This window comes from Passer domesticus, chromosome 5 (assembly GCF_036417665.1).
Source record: "Passer domesticus isolate bPasDom1 chromosome 5, bPasDom1.hap1, whole genome shotgun sequence".
Classification (NCBI taxonomy): Eukaryota; Metazoa; Chordata; class Aves; order Passeriformes; family Passeridae; genus Passer; species Passer domesticus.
This window is the reverse complement of record NC_087478.1, coordinates 30,667,510-30,686,853: the sequence shown is the minus strand read 5'-3', so window position 1 is coordinate 30,686,853 and position 19,344 is coordinate 30,667,510. Positions and strand designations below refer to the sequence as shown.

The 19,344-nt window shown below is 37.5% G+C and overlaps 1 protein-coding gene across 4 annotated transcripts in view; it reads left to right on the top strand.

Moving 5' to 3' along the window:
- TAFA2 (TAFA chemokine like family member 2) overlaps window positions 1-19,344 on the top strand; it is a 179,947-nt gene that overhangs the window by 137,547 nt on the left and 23,056 nt on the right. For all 4 annotated transcript variants that reach the window (XR_010363682.1, XR_010363681.1, XR_010363683.1 and 1 more), the window contains one exon: window positions 19,177-19,329. Coding sequence is in view for 1 of the 4 variants with exons in the window: in XM_064422529.1 (XP_064278599.1) it covers window positions 19,177-19,329 (153 nt within the window). In the remaining 3 variants the exon portion in view is untranslated. The remainder of the gene's footprint in view (window positions 1-19,176; window positions 19,330-19,344) is intronic.

Sequence of the window (19,344 nt, the reverse complement as noted above, 5' to 3'; positions counted from 1 at the left end):
AGTTTCCTTTACATTATATTTTCTCAAAATTTAATATTTTAAGATCATATAATTTTTATAAATCAAATATAATGAGTCAATATCATGTTATAATTGCAGTCTGAGCCTTAACAGTATGTGTGTGGAACTTGATGATCTTTAAGGTCCCTTACACCACAAACCACATGGGTAAAACTACTGCAGTGTCAGGATTAAAACCAATTCTATCTTCAAAGTCAACATCAGCTTTCCTGTATGGAGAACACATATATATTGTAGTGCCAATATTAAGTTTTTTGCACTGTTCCTTAGACTTTCCAATACACATTCCATGCAATCAACAATTACTGTCCCATATGTGTGCTGGTGCCTACTGCATACCCCATAATCCATCTCAAAGGATGTCACATACTCAGATTGATTGATCTGTGCCTGAAAAAGCACATCCCATGTAGAGATTATTTCTCTAACATTCAGGGCATATGTTAATCTGATTTTCATCTGCATTAATTTTCTGCTGCTGATGTATAAAGACTGTGCCCTTCTCTCTTGACACTCTTCACTTAATTTACTCAACAACAGTGTTAGTAATTGCTTGTACAGTGTCATATTTAGAACAGCTGTTCTTTCGTCATACAGGTGCCAAGAAAACATTCAGAAGAAGTCAGCTGTTCTGGGAAGTATCCATAGAATAATGTTTTTCTTGTTTTGATTTGCAGTTTTTAAAGTTTCTTTCTGAACCAAAAATTAAGTTGTGTTTACTGGGAGGCTGAGGGAATTTTCTGTTTTAAGGCTCACTGGAGCAGTCTTCCTCTGCAATAGAGAGTTATTCTATTATAGAATGATAGAATTTTTCAGGTGGGAAAAGGCCTTTGAGGTTGTGAGTCCAGCTATAAAAGACTCGATGCAAATGTGTAAAATTTGTAATCATTTTGGAAGACAATGTATATATGTATGCGTGTGAATAGATAAAATGTAGGAGAATAGAGATGGTGAAGGTAATCTCACCCCTAAGGAGTTAAAGCTGTGCTAATTATCAAGCATTAAGAACAAGCCTGCTCTTAATAGGCCACAGCTGGATCCAATTAAGAGGGGTGTTATAAAAGAGCAGGTTGGCTGGTTGAGATGGAGTTTGTTGGCTGTGCAGAGGAGAAGGAGTCAGTGCTGTGAGGAGCTGCCCATGAGCTATCACTGAGAAGGTATAAAACCTTTACAATAAGATGGCAACATATGCATCTGTGTGTAAGAGAGACTTGGATGAAAGAGGAAAATGCAAGATCATCACTGCTGAAATAGCTTATGTGGACCATTTTAGTTTTTTAAGTGCTTATAATTTATTTATAGGACTTTCACAAAATAGTGGTGATTTTGAAAACTAACTGAAAACTCAGGGAATTTTCCACAACATCTTGTTTCAGGCATCTCTTCTGGATTCTCTGAAACAGCTTTCAGAGCTCATTCCTTTCAAAAAGTGAGAACTCAAGCTTTAAGTGTACATGTGAATTCTTCCCTGAATTCCTATATAAAATAATTTACAAACTGTTGGACAGCTTCTGGAACATTTGAAAAGTCTCTTAGCAGGAGAACTTGGTTTGGATGTTGTTCCTTCATCTGCCTAAAACTCTTCTCCTGTATCAGGGTCATAATGTCTGAATAAATTTCTAAAGGTCTTATTTTATTTCTAATTTTCAAGTGGAGTCTCATTTTGCCATTCAGAAGCCAGTGAAATCTGGTCTGTGACAGATTTATTTATATCTGTGTATCATTCTGCAAATGTCATTCTGTTGTTTAAAAAAAAAGGTTTAGCTGTTAAACCTGGATTTTATATTTGTTCAATTCCTCCTTGTAGAGCAAAAATACACAGAATCAGAGAATTGTTGTTGTGGGAAGGCAACAATCTCTGAAGATCATCTAGGTTCACCTGGAGCAGGTTACACAGGATTGTGTCCAGGCAGGTCTTGAATGTCTCCAGAGGAGGCAGCTCCACAACCTCTCTGTGCAGCCTGTTCCAATGGTCTGTTACCCTGTTAATATCTGCTTTAATTAAAACTTTTAGAGAGATGCTTCTGCCTGAATTAAGGTGCAAATGAGACCATATGTTTAAGTCAATAATATGGCATTTACCTAACAGTAAATAGGAGATAGAGAGATAGAAAGAAATAGAAAAAGGTGGAGGGGGGGTGGGGTGGGAGAGAAAAATAGTGACAGAGGGATAGATTAAGTAGAAAATGTCGCCATTCCATGGTACCTGATGGTGTCCCATTGATCCTCTTTGGTTTTCTTGGTGGTTGGGGTCCCCTAAAACTCCCCTAAAGAGTTCAGTGGATTAATACATGTTCAGGCAAGGTGGGAACCCTCAGATGACTCTCCTGGGGGAGACAAGTTTGCCACTGTCTCTTGTAACATACTCTGGATGTGTTGTGACACTTTGATCATGTGCAGTCCCCTGGTACAAAAAAATCCTTCATAACAATGTCTAAGCCATTTACTGTAACATTTCAGTCTCTCACACACTCTCACAGAAAAGCAGTTTTGCATCAGATTCAGACTGAATTTCCTGGTTTTTCTGTTTGTTGCCCCTTGTACTGTTACTGGGCACCACTGAACAGTCTGGCCCCATCCTCTTGGCAGCAGCCCTTAAGATATTTGTGTGCAGGCAGAGAAAGTCTGGAAGAACTGTTAAATTTGCAAAGAAATAGTGAAATTCTGACCGTGCTTTTGGGAGTGTGAAAGTACTATTTAAGTGTGGCCAAGAAAAACCCACTTCTGTACTTAGATGGGAGCAAAACCATGGCATGCTTACTGAGGGATGGAGGCTGGCTTGGGGGTTCAGATGACAGAAAGCAGGAAAATCATAAAAGAGCAGTCTGCCTTGTGCAGCTCTCTTTTACCAGGCTGAGCAAGAATTCTGTCTGTAATGATGAGGAGGCTGAGGCAGGAGCTGCCAAGTCTGTCTTGTTCTTTTTTCCCCATAGATTTGTATAACTCTTGTACTCAAATTGTTCTCAAGTAAATGCAGTAGACTTAGAATTCCATTTTGCAAAATACTTCTGGCTTCAATATCAAGTGCCCTTGGATGACTAAAGTATAAACCTGAATGTGTGTGTTATTTTGGGTGAATGCAGAGCTGCAGAAAGGATATACACAATAAAAGTATTTTGTTAAGACCAACACAAATCTTGGGTGCACTGTGCCATTGAATTTTTAGGTGCAAGTTATTAGAATTGCTTCAGCTGAGTCTATGCTCCGGAGCTGTGTGTGAGAGGAGAGGTGTCTGAATTACTGAGAAGGTCAGAATTGTTCTGGATCCAGGTTTTGAACCCAAAGCTATGTATATATGTGTTTGATGAATGGGGAGCAAGCATGAACACTTCAGCTTGTAGTTCTATCTCCGTGAATAGAACTGGTCACAGAAAAGACCAAAACCATCATTAGATTCCTTCAGTGAGCTGAAAGACTGAGGAAAAAACAAAATTTTCAAAATCAGACACATAGCAGAAAGTATTGTACCTGTGAAAAACACAATGAAGCTAGTTCTTAAGTAAACAACTTATTTAAAACTTTGTTCAACTTTGTTCTATTATGTAAATACGCTACTGATAGAAAAAATATTACTAGTGCTAAACTTTCATTTAAGATGCATCGGCATGTGTTAGATTAACTGTGGAAATTTTGTGAAATGGAGCCCAGAAGGTGTGCTAACTGCTACACACCGCAGAGTGGAAAGTAAATATATATCCAGTGAGTGAATATTGAGAAAAGAAGCATCTGGAAGAAATGGGAATTTTGGATTCTTAATTGCCTCATTCACCCCAGAACATCTGCCAGAGATATTAGGACCAAAAATGACTATATCTGAGAGAAGATAAAAGTTTAAATAAGGAAAGAGGAAGAGTAATTTTGTGCCATCTTGTTACACTGCTGCACACTGTGCATATGAAAGCTGTTTAAATATCTTTTTTCCCTGCTAGTTTTGGTTAAAAATTGTCTTAGGAGATTTAAAATACTGTTCTCTCTGACTGATATAATTTTAAATTTTCTTTTAAAAAAAACTTGAAAAAGCAAACTAAAAGGATCACTGCATATTTTTGACTATTAAAATGTCATACTCTAGAACAGCTGCTTCTTAGTAGTAGAAGTATGAAAAAATCTTCAGAATCAGTCAGCTATTATTGGAAACAGAAAAGCACAAAAATATTTTAATTAGTTTCAACTACGACCTCCACTGATAGGATATAAACAACTTTTGTTTGTGTTAAAGGCCTTTAGAACTTAAGTGCTTTGTATTTTTTCTGAAAGTGAGAGCAAAACTAAATTAAAATACTCTGGCCTATGAAAATCATACTCTTATTTTTGAAGTACATGTGATTTATTTCATCACAGGCAATATTTTAGCCTCATTTTTACTTAATCTTTCTGAAATAAAAAGTGCTAATCTCTTTAGACAGTAGGACAGTATCGACAGTAATTACTGATAGTATTTTTAAAAATAATGATTTTGCTGAAGGAAATATATTTCTCAACTGTAATTCTTGTTTCTATTTTCAAATACAAATTAGCCTAATGAACATTTCAAACCTAGATATGTAATAAATCCTGTGAAGAGCTCCCATTTAAAACTGTCATATTAAATAACGGTGTATGGAAAAAGAAAAAAAATCAAAGGTCCCACTAATCAGACTATTTTTGCCTGCCAGAAAAGCTCTCCTAAAAATCTATCTTCAGAACAGATCTGTAGGAGTGATTATAAACTAATTTGCTTTTCTGCTGGGTGCTAGGAATACAACAGTCTACACTTAAGCAGCATTATGACCCACACTGAAAATGTAGGAAAATGCCAAATTATGGCTTATCCTAATAGTCATTGTAAGAGAGGGGTGTTAAACTGTAAAATATCACTCAATTTTTCATAACAATAATCATTAGGGGGTAAAAATTTCAATAGTTTTTAATAGAGTTTTTATGCTTTTTTGGCATTTATTTTTTACTTTATATTACTGAAAAGTCTCCTAGGCTTATGCATAGCAATTATGAATAATTAAAGGGAAGATAGATGGGAAAAAGAGATTTCTTTCTTACAGCCAACCTGGAGAAAAATGCAGAAATGTTACTTTAGAGCAGAGATTTAAAAGCTGCAGATTTTGTGTATTTTTGTGTCCCTTCATTAATAAAATGAAGAAATAAATTGGTGATGCATTTTAAATCCAGGATATCTGAGTCTTCTAAGTATATCTCTTTTTCTTTTTTCTTTGAAGGAGAAAGTTTTCTCTTTAAGCAGAACTTTGAAAATCAGTCTTGATATGCTACTACCATAACTAGTAAAGTTTTAAAAGCTCCTAAAATAAAAGCTAGGGGAGAGTGTTTCTTCCTCTGACTCAAGTGTTCTGTTTTGACCTGCATGTGACTCCTCTGCTATGTCCTGGCAAATGCCATATATCTTAAAACCCAGCTTTACAGAGGACAATAAATCAGTGGATATATTTTAGCTTAGTTTAGTTCTACATATATATTATGACTGTTAGAGCAGACGTGGTCATTGCAGAGCACTGATCTCTGCTAGGCCTGTTTCAGTATTGTGGCAATGTCAGATTCCAATGAGGGCAGTCTCACGGGTTAAATTACTAACCAGGGATCAAGTAATATCTTTCCTGATGTAGCTGTTTCCCTTAAGGAGGGATCTAATCTTGCATTCTTAAGATTTGGGTAATACCTTCTGGAGGTGCTTCTTTCTCTAGCTGCATTGATCATACAGGGATGTCCAGCTCAGATTAGGCACTGTAGACATCCAGTGTATGGTGATGTGTCTGGTTTTGTTGAGAACAGTTGAACACCCACTCTCATTATTGTAGTAATAATATAGTAAATGATGCTATAAAGATTCAGAAAGTTAATTGAAATGTTAAGATGCATTGTTATGTTAAAACATTGTATGGTTCTACCTGGAGCTTCTTGTATGTCCTTGATTGTATATGTGTTTATGTCAGTATGCTTAGGTATAGTAGTTGAGAAAAAATAATCAGGGACAAAATTCCAAAAATCTTTCCAGTTTGTAGGTTTGGACACTGCTGTGTACTGCTTTTGGGACCTTGAACCATGCATGAACTGCAGAAATTTGCTTTCTGTTCTATCAGATTACAGTATATTCATGTAATAGAAGCAGGTGTGCTGCTGCTGGACTCTAGAAATAACTGTATGAGAAAGGAAAGGTGGGTGAACATGTGATTTTTTTTTTTTTGAGAGATGAAGCAGAGGATCAGAAATAATCAGATTACATCTGTGTTATGAAGCATGTTCATTAAAGTAAGAATCCAAGTGAATAGCAAAATAAATATCAGAGGGGTTGTGTGTGAAATAAAAGATTCACAGTACCAATGTTTACTATTTTGTTGTTCCTTAGAAATTATAGGTGCCCAGTGAACATAGAATTCCTAGACAAGGCACCACTTCCAGGTAATAAATTAGGTGTTAAAGCAAGGCTGTCCCACTGAAGTTGGGAAATGCTGGCTCATTCTGCTGCATCTTCAGTTTCTGATCTCTTCATATTTTTATTTTGTTTTACAATGATCTGCTAACTACAGCTGCACCTGAAGGATATGTGCTAGGATTATTCTGAAGATTTCCCTGACTTGTGAGCCCTGTAAAGATAAAACTCCTTCAAGATTTTTGTGTGCGATCAGACAAGGTGTCTCATGAATGGCATTTTGTCAAATCCTCTGCTGTATCCCCTTGCTGTTCAGCTTTTAAGGCGGTGAATTGAAGGGAAAGGCAATTTTTTTCGAGTTTTGTGACAGTCTTCCACAGACTAAAGAAGATTACGCTTGGCTCCCTTCACAGCATATCAGTGCTGTGGACCTGGACAATTATTTATCAGTCATGTATTTTTTCTGGTGTGCATTTTAGAACTAAAGCAGTAAAAATATTTTGTTGCGAGGCAGTGTATTTGGAAGGAATTGTGGGTAGTCAGTTATTTCCCCATTACAATTTCATCTAACCTTAGAAAGAGGCACAGCCCTATGGCTATTTATAAGCATTCTGCTGTCATTTCCGACACATTTTTAGACCCTGGCAGACAAATACACTGCAATGTATTGTATGTGGCATTCAGCTTTGCACTAGGGACTTTGAAAGACTCAAACCAGCCCACAGATAACAACTGCTACCCAATCTCCCAGTTATTTGACTAAAAACCACACTTCAGTGCAATGTGAGGTCTGAGGTTTTGAGGTTCTATTGTTGACCTCTGTGAGGAAAATCCTACATTAAAGTAGCAAAAAGATCAAAGAATATGCAGTCATAAAAATGTATGAAGCCAGCAGCGGATGCTATAATTTTATGTGCAGTAGGTAATTTGTCTGTTTGTCTTCCTTGCAAGTTCCTATTGGCAAGAGTTGCATTAAAATTCAAGCATTTTTTTTCTTTTAGATTTCATGTCTCTCTGAGACACAACCACTGTCCTTTTCCCCCTTTGCACTTTTACAATGGTGAGAGATGTGAATGCTGTGGATGCTCCTTTGGACTCTCCCTTTGGCATGGCCAGTCTCTGGCACTTGGACAGGGCCTCATTCCTGGCACCTTCAGAAGCATTGCTCTGGCTCTCGTGGGAGAATGATGGATTTGGGTGCTGGGTAACATGGCAAAGGAGGAACTGTGGGAGCTGGACCTGTTTGGAAGCTTGTCTTGAGCAGCAGCCCCTTCACCAGCCCTTTCAGCAGGAGCAGCACAGCACCACAGGCTTCTCTCTGCTCCATGAAAGGAGACAGAGTTCCTTCACTGGCCTGTGAGTCTCATATTCAATGAAGAAGGCTTGAATATGAGACTTCTGTGGGGTAATAAAAAAATTAGTTTAGTAATAATTTACCTTTATTTTTCTCCAGGTGTGCAGTCCCAAAAAACTCATGTCCAAGAGCTGCCCAGCAAGCTCTGCTGTGGTCAGTACTTGTGTCCCAGCAGTGGTCCAGCTCCACAATGTGCCTGGCTCATTTTGTGGATAGGCAGGAAAAGGAATCCTGAGGTGGCCTGGTGTGGCCTCTTACATCCCTATGTGCAATGTATGAGCTTCCATAAAGATACAGGATTAAGATGCGAAACATGAAGCCAAATCTTCATTGTCTGAAAATGTTCCTGAATAATTATGATTTTTTTTTTGGGTCCATATTGTTGTTTTGTATAGGTTTTTTTTAAGATGTGAGTTATTTCAGCTGCTTTTGTTACATGATAGTTGTTAAAAACCACACTTCTGGAGTTCTGGGTTCTGTGACATTTTTGCAGCTTCTGACTTTGGGTAGCTATGGGAGTGGTGTGTATGTTTCCAATCAACAGCCTCGGTTAACCAGAGTTCCTTCAGAAACAAATGCCAGGGAGTCTGCAAGGAGCATCTTAAAAGGTATATTTTCAGCAAGAAGACATATCTGAAATTATTATCTGCTGGGAATCCTTGGGCAAAAATATTCTTCATTGCACTACTCTGAAAGGTTGTCCTGGCAGTTTCTCCGATTTTACTTGGCTTGTTGGAATGTGCTTTCTTTTCTCTGTCTTGAAGAATAGCCAGCCTCTTCCCAGGCCACCCAGTTTCAATTCATAGACTCTGTCTAGATCCTTATTGATTAATCATACCCATGGCTCAGAAACCTGCTATTTATGTGGAATCAACAGTGTGGAGGGAAGGTTGCAGCGGGGGAGATCACTCCAAAGGAAGGCATTTCACGGTAGTAGACATGTGCCTTGTTAGCAGTTTTTTTCTAAAGGCCTGAGTTAAGTTTCCTGACTCTACACTTCAAAGAGCTTGCCTGGGGCTCTAAAGAAGCAAGCTGAAACTTAAAATTAAGATCTTTCTTTCAGACAGTGGACTGTGTACTGGGACATCCTATGGAGTTTCTCTTAACACATGTGGAGGAGTCTGAAGGATGGTGGTGAAGTCCTAGAAGGCAGGGGTGTAGAAAAGGAAAAAAGGAAAAAAAGGCAGTTATATAGTTGTCAGGAAGGTGAATGTGCATATGTGTGCCTATGATTTGTGGGAGGAAAATTCCAAAGTGTATTTGATAATTTTCTTTAGCTGATTAAGTAAAAATGCACTACAGAACTGCAAAATGGAATGCAACATATTATAAAAATACATTAGAGAATTAAAGAAACTGTAATTAGTACATCCTCTCCAGTCATGAAAATAGATAAGGTGAAGAAAAACAAAACTAAACCAAACACCAAACAACAACAACAAAAAAATTAATACACCATCTAGAACTATGTGTAAAATAAAATGAGCCAACTAGACAATGATCAAAGCAAGCAAGCAAAAGTCTTGCAGAACTTTTAAGAAGTGAAATTTCAAAATTAAATGCTTTTTGTAGATATTATGTTAAATGTCATCACATTTATGTGATGAATGTATACACACATATAAGTGCTAAAAGGTATTTTCAGTACCTTGAGGTATGTTTTCATGCAAATGGTGAGTGCAGAGCTGTACATAAACACCTTTCTGCATAGAAGAGGGATAGTGATCTTGGAGTGCTTCTGTTATAGCAAGTTTAATCAGATTAATAGATCTTCAATATAAATGTTAAAAAAGTGATGTCCGTATTTGCCTTCAGGAGAAAAAAAAATGGGCTGCTGATGTTTGGAAATCATGGCTTTCTCTTTACTCTTCTTTATTTGATTTGATTTATAAGATTTTCAACATAAATTCGGAGGACTGTTGCTTGAAAAGCTTGAAAAATCTTAGGCTGAATAAGGGGGGCTAAGCATAATTTTTTGAAAAGTGAAATGAAACATGAATACTTTGAATGTGAATAGTCATAGTTTGAAAATGAAAAATCAAATTCTTGTTGACATGCTTAATTATGAATCAACCATCTTATAACTGAGGTCTTTTACCTACAAGAAAAGTGGAGAGGGTCTTTTTACAAGAGGATGTAGTGACAAGGGGGAATGGCTTCAAACTGAAATAAAATAGATTTAGATTAGATATTAGGAAAATATTCTTTATCATAAGGGTGATGAGGCACTGGAACAGGTTGCTCAGAGAAACTGTGGGTGCCCCATCTCTGGAAGTGCTTAAGGCCTGTTTGGATGGAGCTCTGAGCAGCATGGTCTAGTAGAAGGTGTGCCTGTCCACAGCAGAGAGGTTGGAACTACATGATCTCTAAGGTCCCTTTCAACCTAGGCCGTGCTAAGATTCTGTGAAAGTAGCTTCTGGACCTTAATAAATGAAGATCTTAATTGCAGAAGAAAGATCACACATAAGCAGTTAGATGTGTGTTGCAATGGAACTATAATGCAGGGACACAGCTGCACCTTTCTTTGGGGAAGTCATGGTTCCCCTTCCCTGGGCTTTGGCTGCTGTCTCCAAAGAGGCACCTCTAAGTTCTTGAGATACTTTTTAATAAGCATGAGAAGGCTGCAAGCAGGCAATTCAAAAGCACTGCTGAATATACCTCTCCACCTTGTTGCACTAATCTTATTCCATAGAAACTTCCACACACAATATTTTTTCTTGAGGCACTACACACTGTTTTTTTTTTTCCTGATGTATCCCTGAGAACATGTTAATTCGTCATCTATACAATGTGACCATTTGGGTCAGCTAGAAAGAAAAGAAAATCAATAATGAGAGTCATCTAGGGGAAAAGGAAATATATTCCCCATAATTGTGTAAACAACAGGTTTCTGACTCTCTGAGACTGAGGAGAAGATGTAGGGGTTTTTGTATTTTGCCAAAGGCTGAAGGCTGCACTGAGACATGTGCTACTGCTTCTTGCTGAGTCGAGATATTTGGCAGAAGGCCCAAAGAGGGAGTATGAGAGAATAAAAAGTCTTTGTGCCAAATGTTCTTTTGAGTGCCTGAAAGCTGGATTAGTCTTTTTTCTCTGTGAAATCATATAATTAGTAATCTCTAGCATCAGCCTGGTAATTTGCAAAATGTCTGCACACTTTAATATATCGTTTGCCTAACATGTTTGATAACAACCTCAGAGATACTGGGGCTTTTGACTTGTCGTGTTTATAAACTGCACCTCGCCCTGAGTGTTTTTCTACTGGTTCTACACAAACTTTCTCACAAATTGTGTCAGCTCACAGCTGCGGGAGAAGAAATGTGGGAAGCATCTCATCTGCGAAAAGCAAAGTGGCTCTATTTCTGTCCCATAGGAAACATTTCTGTCCCTTTGCTGCTGTCATCATCCTCTCATCCACTGCCTGGCCAATGGGGTGGCTGTGGTGGAGCAGCTCCTCTCCGGGCCCCTGCAGTGGCAGGTGGGGTAAGACCAGGCAGGCAGGCAGGCTGCAGTCAGGGAGCCTGTCTTGAGGTGGGGAATGGGATAAGGTGCAGAAGCTTCCATTAGGAAGCTGTTCCTCTTCCATTAGGTGCACATATGCAGAGCTGGAAACCCCCCAAAATTATTGCTGGTTGTGATCTTGTCTCTAAATGCTTTGTGGTTTTGTGAACTTAGAGACTACCCAATTTCAAAATTAAAAAGTCAGACATAGGGAGGGCAATACTCTAGGCTGTGTGGGGTCATATGTAGAAGAGGAAATTATTCTTCAGGCTACCTGAAAATCAGTTGTGTTTTGAATTCCTATTTCTTTGGCTAAAAGTTTGGTATGAAGTAATAATTTGTAGCCATTGCCATAAAAAGGCACTGACTTTTCTGAGAGAGAGAGGAGGTAAGATTATTTAAGACTGGCTCACTCCTGCCAGAGGACTGACTGAATACAATTAGCCTCAGTAAGGCCTGGAGATGGCTGTGGGCTCTCCAGGTTCAAGAAATCCTGCATGAAGTGCTCCATCTGTAGTTTTAGTTTGTGAGAACAGCTGGGACTATGCCAGCTTGCTACTTTATTCCAGTAAGTCTTTTCCTCTCGTAGTGGAGATATCTCAGCAGTCCATTTCTGTGCATAGAATTTGCTATGGGAATATCTGAGGCTACATCTCACAGATTCATTAGTGAGCTCTTCTCAGGGGAATGCTTATATTGTAGTTTTTCCTTGATGTTTTTCCAAAAGGGAAAATGTCTTCCCATACAGATGGCTGTAAATGATGGCTGGCAGACAAACTGATGGATGAGATTTTTCTTTGGCACCGTGCAGAAGATTATGCTTGGCAGTGTGACTGTGGCAAACCATTCATTAGTTCAGGTTTTAAAGGCTACTGGAGATGCTGTGTGCATAGTGTTGTCTGCTCATCATCCTTCACCCAAGTGGACTAATTGGGTTAATTGAGGGGTAGAGGAGCTGGGCCAGCATCTGCAGAATAAACACTTACCAAGAATGACTCTTGTTGTTTTAAAATGATTCTCTCAGGAGAGAAAACATCATGTTGAATCCAAGGAGCCTGGGAGGAGCTGCAGTTAGCAGTATTTCCTCTGTGTGTGCTGCCTACAAGTGGCACTGCAAAATATTCCAAGCAATCAGCTATGGTTTTTTTAGCAATTCACCTGAGAACCTCTCCCAAGATGCAAGAGACATCAGAGTAAAAGAGAAATGAAAAACAATGCTGTACTTTTAGCCAAAAAATTGATTTTCCACTGGTGTAAGTAGAGCATACTCTGTCTGGAATTTGTGCCCAAAGTGAACAAGTAATTTTAAGAACTGTAGCTGAGGTACAAAGGATGGGAATGTGAATGCAGTAAATAGGACCTGTCAATAAGGTGTGTTTGTAGGGTTTTCAGAAATAATTGTATGGGAATATATGATATATACACCAATGAGGGTGGTTTCAGTTGCCTCTTCTCAAGGCTGAACAGGCCAAACTCCTTCAACTTTTCCTGGTAAGAGAGATGCTCCAGTCCCTTAATCATCTTTACATGGTCCACTCCAGGAGCTCTGCACTGAGGAGCCCAGAAGTGGACACAGCACTCCAGGTGTGCCTCACTGGGGTGGAGTAGAGGGGCAGGATCACCTCCCACGACCTGGCAATGCACTTCAGGATACCACTGGCCTTCTTGGCCACAAGGAAACTCAGCTGGCTCCTGACAGCTTGTATATATACAATGTACATAAGTATCTGGAGGGAGGCTGTCAAAAGGACAGAGCCCCACTATGGTCCCTTTCAACCTTACCCATTCTATGATTCTGTGATAGCATAGAATAGGACAGCACAAAATTAGCATTTTTGTCCTGCTGTTACTATAGCACAACACCATGTGTCATCTGAAAATAAAGCAACATGAGTGCCTTTCCTGAGATGCTCCACAACTGTGACATGCCTCATTGTCACCACTGAGGACACAGGAATTACTGCTGTGTGTGTAATTGATTTTTCTGTTCACTGGCCAAACAGGGAAAAGAAACCAGCAAAGAAAGACGAACACCAAGAAAGTTTTTAAAAAATAAAAAAGCTTTGTTTTTGATAATTTTCCCAATTTAAAAAAATGCCATAAGATTTTCAAACAAATTTTAAAACGTGTGAAATAAAATGAAAAAAACTACCTTGTGGATACAATTGTCTTTGTTTTTGTTTTTTTAAATAATCTTAATTGACCATAGTTTTCACGTCTAGACTATATATCACCATTTGCTCAATCATTGAAAAAGGTGCTGCATATTCAGTCATCAGAATAAATATCTCAGTTGCAAATCCAAATGTCACTCTTATTGGGAAAAAAAAAAATACTCTGTCATTGACATTCGGATCCAAAACCACCTATCAAACCAAAAACATTGAGTTCAAAGGGTTTTGAATTTGATCTTTAAAGGTAATGTTCGCGAAGGTTGCTGTTGATGTACGACTACCGGTGCTGCTTTGGGAGCTAGGCGTGTTTTCCCAATGTCTGTGCTGCCAGTTTTCTCTTTGGCCCATGGAGCTGAAATGGAATTGTGCTTTGTTTTTTGTTCACAAAAGCAAGTTGAAGCTTGTGTTCCCAAAAACCTGGCTGCTTTTTTTCCCAACTGCACTAATGACTGGTCAAATCAAAGATTTCATCCCTAACAAAAAGTGTCACATTGCTTGTGTCCTCACATCACAGAACTGCAGTAATATCAGAACCATTGCTGGTAGAGTAGAAATAAACTATGTTCAAGTTTTTCCCTAACAGCTGTTACGTGGATATTGTAGAAAATATTGAAGAATGTTAAAATTAATTGAATGAAGAAATTAGGTAGTGTATTTGTTTTCATATATCTTATTCTGACATTTAAAGAGCAAGTTAGATGGAAATCCTGACTTAGCAGTGGTTATATAAGATTTTGATTGCTTAGAAATGGCAGCTACCAACACTTATTAAAATATTGAAAAAATGCAATAATATTGTGTGAGAGTGTGTGTTTTGTGTCTGTGAGGGAGATTTTGCAAGTTTGTTTGTATCCTTCCTCTCTACAGTGACACATTAAGACTGATATGACATACTGAAATTGCTGAAGTGTAGCAGAAAAATAACCTACATTTTTTTTCCTTGTCAATCAGTAGGAACAAAGCAAATAAACTATGTGAACAAGAAAACCTTTTTTTTTTCCACCTGGTCATTTAAAGGTAGGGCAGTGATCTAGAGCCCATTCTGGAAAAATCTTATGTTATAACCACTAATTTTATTAATTTTAACAATAGCATCCAATCACACATTTGTTTGATTATTGTGGTATAGAATAGTGACTAATCACTTAGGAAAATGGATTAAGCAAGTTGATAATATCCTGAATTACTGTCTATTTTTCGTTACAAATGATAATTTAAAAGAGTAATTCCATCATAATCATTAATTTAGATATGCTTTACATAAATAAAAAATGCACATGTACCTACTTTGAAAGCATATGTGCCTACTTTGAAAGAGTGGGTTACTGGAGTACTTCATATGGGAAATCTTCCTGATCATACCCAAGATGACAAAAACTCTATATACAATATTAGATGCAATGTGGATTGAGACTCATGGCTATGTGTAATTTCCATTATTCTATTTATTGTTGATGCTTTTTTCCTCACATATAGCATAGACTCAAACAAAGTTTTGCTGATTTTAAATAGTCCCTGTGACCTGAGAAAAATTACCTGAAATAGAGTAAAATAAGATACATTTATTTCAGATTACAGAGCTGCAGTTCTTGCAAGCTGATATAGGAACTGGTTTCTGCAGGAGCTAATCAGGTATCTGTGGTTGCCATCTTCTTTCTCTTCCCTTTGGCTGAAAAATGCTTCTCACTGGTCTCTGCACCTAGCTGCAGGAGCTAAATTGGTAGAGAACTAACCCTAAAAGAAGGGAAATTTTTCTTCCAGTCCAAATCCCTGGCTTACCATCTTCACTATCAAATGACAGTGTTCATGCAAGCGGGGGATGAAAAAAATGCTGGAAAAGAGATAAGGGATCTTCTTTTGCTTCCAGTTGCTCTTAGTCATTAGATGGATTTAACTGTATCACCCAGCTGTGCTGGTGTCTTTGCAGAGAGCATATAATAGAGCCTTTTTGATTATTTCCCCTGCTATATGTGCCTACTGCAATGATGGGGATCCTGAAGCTAGAAACATAATAATGCTGTGACTTTAGTTTTTTAGTTCTTGGCAAAATGATTTTTTCCTCTTTGTTAATGGCCAGTGTATGTGTTGAAGCATGATCTATGCTACTTTCAGGAAAGAAAAGATTCAAATGACTAAGCAGATGGGTGACAGAATTGGACATCAATGTTTAAGCGTTGAGGCTAGGAAAGGTGATCATAATGAATGATGCTGTTCAGATTTTCTTGTTTTAATGCAAGGTTTGCATTCCTACACTAAATACCTTATATTCATATTTTTGAGTTGAATTACAAAATAACAATCTTGAGTAGTAACTTCCATTCTTCTCTGGAGTAATCTTTCCACAGAAGCAGAGGAGTAAGGGTAATAGACCCTTAGATGCACTGTGCCAATGTGACTGAAATTTTATTCACCTGAAGGAAAGAAATATAGCACTACCATGAAGGAACAAGAAAAGTTTATCTAAAATGAAGACTAGTAATTGTTTAGTTTTTTTTTTTTTTTTCAGGACTATGATACTGATCACTGAAGTTTCTGGTTCTGATTTATGAGATAGGGATTGATGATTTTGCTACATGAAAAAAAAATCTGTAAAAGTGGCAGGTTGATTACAGGATATGCTGTTAATGGGTGAGATAGGGTAATTCCTGTTTTCCAAGCTCCACTCTCATGATACAGTGTTAGATCTTCTGGAACATAATCTATATGTATATTATGTTATGGACAATCATCAGGAAAACTTTTAAACATGTACACATAGAGGTCTCTGAGTCTCTTTCTTCAATCCCTCTCCTCACTGATAGCAGGAAGGACTGCTTTCATTAGCAGCAAATGAAATACTGTTTGCAGTGGTTTTGAATAACTAATTTCTGTGGGATTACAGAAATGACATTTGGTTCTTCAGGCAATTTCTGCAAAGCAAGCAGCCTACTTTGAAATCTGTGCTAGGATGAAAAGAAACAAAACCAAAATGTGACTCCCCCAAAGTATTATCCCCCTTTTGTGGAATGATCCAGTGGCTTAATGAGGTTAATTTGTTTTAGGTTGTGTGGAATTCTTTATCTACTGTATAGAAAGTTTAATTTCACATGGATGTGACAGATCCTGTACTTGCTGCACTGGGACTTAATTATTTGATAGCGTAAAGACCTGAAATCCCTACTTTTCCTCTCAAGGAATTTTGATGGCATTTTCTAGATAGCAAATAGAAACTAGATGATGGTTAGCCCAGATTTCTCAATGTTTGAAATATTTTTGTATATTTTTCTAAGGTGTTTTTGCTTTATACCCAGAAAATTTCAAAGCATCTTTATTAAAGATTCCCCAAATACTATTGATAGTATGTGGTTATTTTTTGTTCTCTTCCATTTTTCATATGCATTTTCATCCTTTGAAATGCTTTTCTGTATTGTACGTGAATATGACTGTTTCATTTCATTGCACTTTTTGTCCCATAAGTCTTACAATACCTGATTTTCTCCTCCTAATTACTGCAAAGGAGGCATTCAAAATTTTTGTTTCAGTGTGAAAATTTCCCTCACAGAATTTTACAATAGCTCTTTTAAATGGCTTCCATTCCTGATGGCTACTTTTGCACATTGTACTTAGTTTTCCCTTAGTGGTTGTATTACGGCATTTGTTTAGACACAATAAAGCAGTATAAAGTTATACAATAAGAGAGTGAGGACAGAAAATTTCAGGATCAGTGATATGGAGAATACAAATTAAAACTAATATAGTGAAAAAGTAAGTAGTTTGAAATTTTTATCCTACCACTAAATTTGCTTTCTTTTGTAGATTCAGTGTCTAGGGTTTTTAATGTACCTTTCATAAAATGAAATTTAGTGAATTTGTGTTAGAATGAGTGAATATAAGATATGTAATTCCTATCAAAATTAAAGTTAATGTGAACCTGCAAAAGTGGGATATGTTTGTTCTACTATATATTATACGTACCCAATATATCCTAGGATAATTTTTCCTATTCACAAATAAAGAACTTTACAAGTGTTTCATTGAGAAAAAATTGAATGTATTTGTTTAAATTGCTTTATTGGCATGTATACCAGTGGAATTGTTTGGAAAAGAATTAAAAGTCATTTTTGGGGCAGCCTGTGCTAGTAGCTGTAAAAATATTTACTAAATGTCATTAAAAGTGTAAAATAACAGACTGCAAATTTCAGGCAGAGAGTATGAATTACTTTCCTCATCCTCTATTGAATTAAAAATTACAGTTATAAAGTGAAGAAAATCAGTGTTTGTGTATAAAGACCTTTTTTTCCTCGTAGATTTTTGATTTAAATGTAACATTTCAGCATATCAAAATATGATGTATCATGGGTTAGTTGCTTGCATTGTGTTATATAATTTCAGCTGTGGCACAGCATGATGTGGTCGAGTGTAATCAAACCTGACATAGTACAATACATTGAGTGATGACAAAGACCACAGACTGTTCACTGGAATTTGTTACACTGAAAAATGCATAATTCCCCAAAGAAATGTTTAGCAGTTTATGTTTTGTTGATGAAGACCCAGAGTCTAATTGCAATCTGTGGGTTTTGCCTCTAGGAAATTCATGGGGTCTGTAGCCTACATCAAGTTTTGTTCCCTCCTCAGGCCTTTTAGGAGGTGACACTGTGAAATAACAACGGGTGAATCCAGACATCAGTGTTGGGCTCCTGTTCTAGGGCTTTTTCCTTGTAATATTAAAGATAGCCGTTGCATTCAGTACACAGCCTTTGCATAAAGCACACAAAAAATTAAATAGCACAATTAAGGGACACATATTGCTTCACATAATTAGTATTCCTGCCCATACAAGGTTGTAGGTCAATATCAGCTAAAGTTCGGATTTTTTTCTCTCTTTTTTCTGATGGTAATGAGCTACCCCCAGGAATATCTGGCCTTGTATAAGCAACTGCTGAAAGTTCAGTTAACTTTTTCCAAACTTCAAGTTCTTTAGTAACTGGCTGCTGAACCAGAAAGGGTATTTTGGTGGCTCTCTTCTTATCAAATTGTTCCTCTCATTGGACGCTAGCATATGATTCTGGTAATCAGTTAGAGAAGCATGAATGGAAGAGTACAGATATGGAATAATGAGGATTGTCCTGTTGTCCCCCTTGTTTGAAAAATTTGGGTCACCTTGTTCCCAAATTACCTTTGCAGTGCCAGGCAGAAAAATTTAAAGTGTGATTCCTTAGTCAATTTTATTTCTGGATTTCTGGATTTCATTTGAGTGTTTTCCCTGTATCCTTCCAGTTGTTCTCTGTTTGCTTGTCAGAAGGTTTTGGAATACCACGTCAAACTCTCTTCTGAGCATAAAGTCTGGAGACATGGATTGTGAAAACATATGCATGTATGGGTATTTTAGCGTTGCTATACATTCATTTCAAAGTTTCTGCCATAGGGAAAAAGAAAAAAAAAAATTGGTAGAGGTACACAGCTGTTTATGGAAGTCCAGAAATTAGTGTAGTTTCTAGGTTAGTTTTATGTTTCTGCTTCATTAGTAGATGATCATATACAGCCTTGTCCAACTGCTCTTTAGCCAGTGTTTCTTGCCTGAGATACCACCTTTGGAAAAGAGATCAACTCTCCATTCTAGTGTTAATACCATTGCACCTCTTACTTCACGTATGGCAGATTGTCTTACAGAGCCAAGTTTAATGCATTTCAATAAAAAAAAGTCCAAACAAAACAATATGATGTTACTTCTCAAAGATACTAAATTGTATATATTTTTATTTTCACAGCTCACCATGTTAAAACTGGGACCTGTGAAGTGGTGGCGCTTCACAGATGCTGCAATAAGAATAAGATAGAAGAAAGATCACAGACAGTGAAGTGTTCCTGCTTCCCTGGGCAGGTAGCAGGTACCACCCGGGCAGCTCCTTCTTGTGTTGATGGTGCGACTCCTTCTA